Source organism: Belonocnema kinseyi, chromosome 2 (genome assembly GCF_010883055.1).
Source record: "Belonocnema kinseyi isolate 2016_QV_RU_SX_M_011 chromosome 2, B_treatae_v1, whole genome shotgun sequence".
Lineage (NCBI taxonomy): Eukaryota > Metazoa > Arthropoda > Insecta > Hymenoptera > Cynipidae > Belonocnema > Belonocnema kinseyi.
Window position 1 is genome coordinate 139747521 of NC_046658.1, and position 7160 is coordinate 139754680.

At 30.6% G+C, this 7160-nt stretch overlaps 1 protein-coding gene across 1 annotated transcript; it reads right to left on the bottom strand.

Moving 5' to 3' along the window:
- Positions 1-5215: 5215 nt before the first annotated feature.
- Positions 5216-5689, bottom strand: LOC117183003. Its single transcript, XM_033376135.1, has one exon. The coding sequence runs from the start codon at positions 5687-5689 to the stop codon at positions 5216-5218; it is 474 nt and encodes a 157-aa protein (XP_033232026.1).
- Positions 5690-7160: the final 1471 nt, after the last annotated feature.

A 7160-nucleotide genomic window follows, 5' to 3' on the forward strand; every position in this document is an offset into this window, starting at 1 on the left:
TCATGTTCCTTTATACGTTGGCTCACCATTCTCCCGGTGTCTCAAATATAGACTTTGCCACAAGGACAAGGGATTTTACATACTCCTGGATAACTGTGGGTTGCCTTTTTGTCTTTAGGGTTATTTATTAGTTGTTGTATTTTCGCAGGTGGCTTAAATGTGGTTTTTATGTTGTAATTGTTGAGAATTCTTTCTATTTGTTATGTGACACTTTCGATATAGTTTAGGATGATGGTCGTTTTTCTCTCTCTTTCATTAGTAGCTTGTGTGGACTTGTTTTTTTAGTGTATTTTCTTATTGATTTATCAATTTGTTTGTTTGTGTAATGGTTCTGTGTTAGGATTTGTTTAACGTTTTGCAATTCATCACTGATTGTTTTTAGATAAGTGATGGTGGGAGGAGGCATGTAGGTATCTGTTTGTATGTGTGGGTTTTCTGTAAACTACATGTCATAATGTGTTATCAAATCTTTTGTAAACAAGTACGTCCAAGAAAGCCATTTTCTGTTTTGTTCAATTTCCATGGTGAACCAGAAATTAAGATGTAATCGGTTAATAAAATGAAAAACTTATTTGGTTCATCCCGTGCATGTCGCCAGATGAGTTCGAAAATGTCTTTTAACTTGTTTTTGGATAATTACAGTAAAAAATTATCTTTTTTGTATTTAAAAATTATAAATCCATGTTAAAAAGATATTGCTTTATAGATGAATTTTCTTTCTTTGATGAACTGATTAAAAATTATAAATCGATGCTAAAAAGATATTGTTTTATAAATGAATTTTCTTTCTTTCACGAACTGTTTTCTATGAAAAAATGCTGTTAATAAGGATTGAAAAATATATATTGTTTGCCAAAAAGTGATTTCATATTTACTCTTCACAAATTTTTAGAATCCCTGAGGTTCTCAAGGTAAAATTGTTTTCCACGTGCGAGAGTTTAACTTCTCTAAATTGATAAGGTGATACTTATGAAAATATTTCATGTCACCAATCACTAAACTTATCGACATACGCCGATTTATTTACGGGAAGGTTGAGACACGAATATCTCAGAATAGTAAATTTACATGAAACAGCAGCATATTCATTTGTAATGCTGCTCTCAAACTTTTGCGTTAGTCAGTTTTCCAGCAATTGGAAAAAATAAGGACCATATTTACTTTGGTCTTAACCCTGACCATTATTTTTAATGATATTGGTATGTGAAGAATAAATAATAATAATTTTAAATGCAAATAATAATTTTGTATGCCGTAATGCCGATCTGACCCCGATCGAATTTTCCTAGCTGGCCCTGATCGGTAGAACAATAAAATTCGAATAATACTAATTTATAATATTATATAAATTATTAGAAATATCTAAGGCGAGTAAAATACGTATTTGTAGACAACGAACTGTAGTCAATATAGCTCAATTAATATTTAGTTAAGGTAGTATAAGCAAAATGTTAACATTCTTAGAGTTTAAGAATAGAATATGTGAACTATCGAAAGTGCAATTGAAACTTTGATTCATTATTAATAGTAAATTCATTTTAAAAATTCATTTAGGGCACCTTTTCATAACATGAATTTCGGAATTAAATAGTGCATTAAGATACCAAGTTAGCAGTGCTCTCAACGAGAGCTACTTACTCAACTGCGCATGCTATGCATTCGATATTGAGTATTCTATCATTACGTTATACTCGGTCAGTAACGTCGAAATCTATGAGACCTTACCATTTGGTGGACTGAAAGGCATTGATTACATAGGAGTTTGACTGAAGTTAATTTTTATAGACAAAAGTAAGTGGAAAATCGTGATATGACTTTGCCTTTTAGATAGAAAATCGATTTCTTTAATTATTCTTAGCAATTAGGGAAGTGTGAAATTTAGACAGTCCATAAAAAAAACTTATTATGTGCCGTGATTGAGGTTAGGTTAAATAGTTATGATAGTTGGTGGTCAACATTTTTGAATCTTGGTAGTGCGTTAAAGTGTGTTTTTCAAAGATGTCAAGCGATTATTTTTGCACTTTGAAAGGTACAAGGAGAAAAAATGTATAAAAGACTATGATCCTTATTAGAAAACCTGTAAAATTTCTTGAAAATCCTCAAACTTATCCGAATTTTTTTCCTTTTAAATTCTTCATGATCATTTTAAATCTTTCGAAGTATCTCCAAATTGACTAAAAATAATTCTAATCACTTAAAATCTTTTACATTTTCTGCAATTCCCCTAAATCTCTTCAATATCTTTAAAATCTTAGAGTTCTTTCAAATAACTTGGAATTTTTAAAATAACTTTTCAATTAATCACTTAGCATTCTTTAAGGTCACTAAAACTTGTAGAAATATTTTTAAATCCTTTAAAAATAAACTTTGAAATCTCGTTAAATCCCTAGTTATTTCTCAAAATCACTTGAACTCTAAAAATCCTGTAAGATTTCTTGATAATCCTTAAATTCTTCCGAATTTTCTTTTAAATCCCTGCAACTTCTTTATCAGCATTTAAAAGCTTTCAAAGTTTTTCAAAATTAAATAAAATTATTTCAAATCTTTTAAAATCTTCTCAATTATCTGGAATTTCTTTAAATTTCTAAAAAACCCTTGTTTTCCAGTTTTAAAATGTGTAAAAATATTTTTAAATAACTTTTCAATAGCTCGCTTCACATTCTTCAAAATCACTAAAACTGTCTTAAAATCTTACAAAAATCTCTTATAAATCATTAAACCATTTAAAATTATTTTTAAATCCTTTAAAAGGAAACTTTACAATTCCGTCAAGTCCCTATATTAATTCCTTAAAAGCACTTCAATTTTTATAAATTGTGTAATATTTTTTGAAAATCCCTAAACTCCTTCGATTTTTTTAAAAATCTCTTTAAATTTCATGAAAATCATAAAAATTTTCTGCATTTTTAAAATTCCCTTCAAATTCGTTGAAATTATTACAAATCTCTTGAGAAATCCTAATATAACTTAAACTCCTGTTTGTAAAAACAAGAATCAAACAAGAAAAAAGGGGATGTGGTTGGCTGACTTCTCATTTTTCTTTCCTTTTTTTTGTTTTCGTCCGAAAATTAAATTTTTTTTTCAAATATTTCAGATTACAACAGAAATTTGTTGTTGTTCGTTATGTTTTTATTTAAACAGGAGTTTGTATAAACTTAAAATTTTTGTTACAGAGAAACTATATATAAACAAAGAAAGCGATAATGAGCCATAGAATATGAATGAAATATTATTTTCAAAATAACACGTCCATAAATCTGTTTTATAGGTTCCTAAATTATTCACACAAGTTAAAAAATATGTTTTGCGAGTTTTTGGCGATGATTATGATTTTTTTTTACATTTTTAAATCAAAATTCTTGCTAATACATGAAATACTAGAGTGTGGTGGAAAATTAATTAAGGTTGAAAAATTATATGTTTGACTAATTTATTATCGTGTTTAATAATATTAATTTTGGATAATGCAAGAAATTGCAATTTTTTTATTTCCAACTATTTGGCCACTAATAATAATTATTGTTAAAAACTTTAATCTCCTATATTGATGCTAAGTAATGGCGGTTTTTTTTAAAAATATATTTTCAACTTTTCGCCTACTTTTTACTTAATATGGTGACAATTAATGCAAGTTAAACAAAAATAGTTCCTTAAATAATTTATTATTGCTAATAACTATCTTATCTTAGATAAGTTCAAGAAAATTGCAGTTTTTCTGGAATGTTGCAATTTCATCTGCCTTTTTTAGTTAAATAAACTTTTTTTTTAAATCTATTATTTCATTTGCTTTTAGGATTATATAAATATTCTTGAAAAAATTCAAGACAATTTATTAAGATTTTATGCCATGTCCATAAAGTGGACAAAATTTGAAAATTTCATAAAATACCTAAACTTTCTTATCTTATTCAAAACGAATATTATAATCAATAATAAATAATTTGTAAAATTACTTTTTTTATTTTAATTAAGCATATACCTCACTCTAGTTGAAAATTTGACAAGAAGTTGAACATTACAAAAACTCGTAACTTTCTACCTTTATTTAAATTGAATATTATTACCAATAACTATAAATATTTTCAATAATTCATTTTTCAACTGTAATCAATTATGCACTTAACTTTTATTGAAGATTAGGCAAAAAGTTGAAAATTAAACAAAAATCTTAACTTTCTGGTATTATACAAATTTAATATTTTTAACAATAGCAATGAATTGTTTAAACAATTTATGTAATCATCTAATTAGGAGTACGAAGTAATATTTCATGTATTAGCAACAATTTTTATGACCAAAATGTAAAAAAATCTTGATAAGCGCTAAAAACTCGAAAACCCCATTTTTTTAACTTGTGTGGTTAGTTTAGAACCCTATATGGAAAAGCCGACTTATAGGGCTGATATGCGGGAAACAATATTTCACTTGTATTCTTTATCTCGTTTTGAAGGAAAAATTTTAGTTTTGAATCATTTCAGCTGATAGTAAGTCCCTTTCTATATTTTTCTTGAGGTAAAAATATGCAAAGCTGAAATGGCCAATTTTGTCACCTTATTTGTTTATATCAAAATTAAAATTATTTCTTAAAAAGAGATCCTACTTTTTCTTCTCTCCATTGAGAAATGAACCACAAAACTTCTCATTTCCGGTCAGGTGCTTTTCCAATTAAGGTATTAGAGAGATTAAAATAAGAACTCTTAATTCAAGAAAATAACGCTAATTTTTAGCTAGGTATTAATAGTGGAAGTAATTATTTTTCATGAATCTGTTATATCAACAAAGATACAGGGTCCGGCACTCGAAGTGTAAGCAATTAAAAGGGCTATAAATTCAGTTTGGAAAGTTACTTTTATTTAATTAAAAGTACAAAATGTGTGAAAATAATACAAAATTCAGAATCAATTCACATTTGTTCGATATGACCACCTTTTGCCTTGACTCTGGCCTTGAGACGGTCCAAAAAGGAATAGCAAGCTGCCCGAATATGACTTGCAGGTATTTTGGCCCACTCGCGGACAATGGATTTCTTCAGAGTCTCGAGACTGGTGTATCTTTTAGTTCGGACCTTGCTCTACAAAATGGCCCAAAGAGGATAATCCATTGGATTCGCATCTGACGAATTCGAGAGCCATTGTGTGGGCGTTATGAAGTTCGCAACGTTTTTTTTCAGCCATTCTTGGTTAAGTCGAGCTTTGTGAGACGGTGCCGAGTCCTGTTAAAACGTCCATGGTCTACCACCAAAATGTTTGTCCACCCACGGCTTCAAAGCAACCTCCAGAATACTTTCCCGATAATATTTGACATTTGCCTTGACGCCAGGCTCGATGAAAACAATTGGAGAGCGCCAATCTGCGGTTACAGCGGCCCAAACCATTATCTGTTGCGTGTGCTGCCTTCTGGTGGCCAATCGATGACTCAAATTCTCGTATGAACGGACGGTCAAGTAAACCCTATCGTTTTGAGAGTTAACGAGTTGCTCAATTGGAAAAATTTTCTCGTCAGAAAACGCAATGTTTGGAAATTGACCGCTTTCGGCCAAGCGAAGCAACTTCTTCGCTCTCTGAAGTCCAACTTGTTGCTGCTTCGGTGTGAGATCATGCGCCTTTTGGATCTTGTAAGGCTTGACCTTGAGATCATTTTTCAGTATGCGGCAGATGTTACGGTCGAATATTTTCAGTTCTTTTGCCATTTGCCACTTCGTCGGGGATTTCGCTCAAGTCGCTTCTTCACATTTTGAACCATCCCACTTGACGTTGTAGTCTTTTGATGACCACCTTCATGACGTTTTGCGATGCTACCAGTATTATTGTAAAGAGTTACGGTGCGATAAACAAAAAATTTATTCAGTTTAAGGTGATTGAGCTGACGAACAATCGCTGGTTGTGATTTTTCAGCTAAATATAAAGCAGTCATACTATTACGTTTGAAATCCATCACTGATTTTTTTTCGCGTTTACTTTTAGCAAAATGCTTATATGCGCTTCTAAACAATACTTCGAACTGTTCTTTCGCAAACATTTACACAGCTGAAGCTCATGCGTCAGTTGTGCAAGCGGTGTGAAGTTGGTTACACTTCGAGTGCTGGACCCTGTAATACCTTACCGATAGTAGAAAACCCTCCGAATCATGAAGGCAGAAAACCAACACAATATCGATCAAGTTAAGAATCTTTAATTACAGAAAATGCTTAACGTCTTAATGATACTAGATAGAAAATAATATTTTCTGCCTTCATGGCGTAGAACATTTTTTACTGTCGGTAAGGTACCATCTCTGATGATACAACAGATTCATTTAAAATAATTACTTTTACCATTAACACCTAGATAAAAATTAGCGTTACTTTCTTGAATTAAGAGTTCTTATTCTGAATTCTTAACCCTTTAATAGCTTCATTGGAAAAGCACCTTGCCGGAAATCAGAAGTTTTGTGGTTCGTTTCCCAATGGGGAGAAGAAGAAGTAGGATCTTTTTTTTAATAAATAATTTTAAATTTGAAAATATTATTTTCCATCTAGTCTAATTAAGACGTTAAGCATTTTCTGTTATTGAAGATTCTTAACTAGATCAATATTGTGTAGATTTTCTGCCGGAACTTATCGTTTTAAGGCCTCCTGAATTCAAAAATGAGGTTCTAGCGATAGTTTGTAACGTAAAATTCCAAGCGCAATAATTTTTTTTTGTTAATTATAATTATAATACATATACATTACTGGAATCAGATGCGTTGAATATCTGGTCAAGAAGGGTATCTTGTCAGTTCCTAATTATTCGTTCCTTATTTTGTCACAGAATATATCAATATCCACTGCAGTGGATACCAAAGGACCCAAAGGAAGTTGAAGAGTCCGGGTCCTAACCGGGACCTTTTAAGTTATAAAGGATTTGGATACGGCTCAGAACTCATAAGTTCCTAAAATCCATTTAAGTCCCCGGACACTTAAAAAATTAAGGGTGTCGAACCCTGTACAATAGAGAAAGAGATAATTAAAGTGAACACATAGACAAATAGACAATTTTGTTTGACGTGTTTCTTGATAACTTCATATATTGTCAATTTCAACAACATTAAGATCTAATAAGATACCAACATACGAGTGTGTACTTAAAGAAAATGTAATTCTCTGTTTAATGTTACAGAGTTGAGTTCACATTTTGAGA

Coding starts and splice junctions, on each gene's coding strand:
- LOC117183003 (XM_033376135.1), bottom strand. CDS start 5,689: ATGGCAAAAGAACTGAAAATATTCGACCGTAACATCTGCCGCATACTG.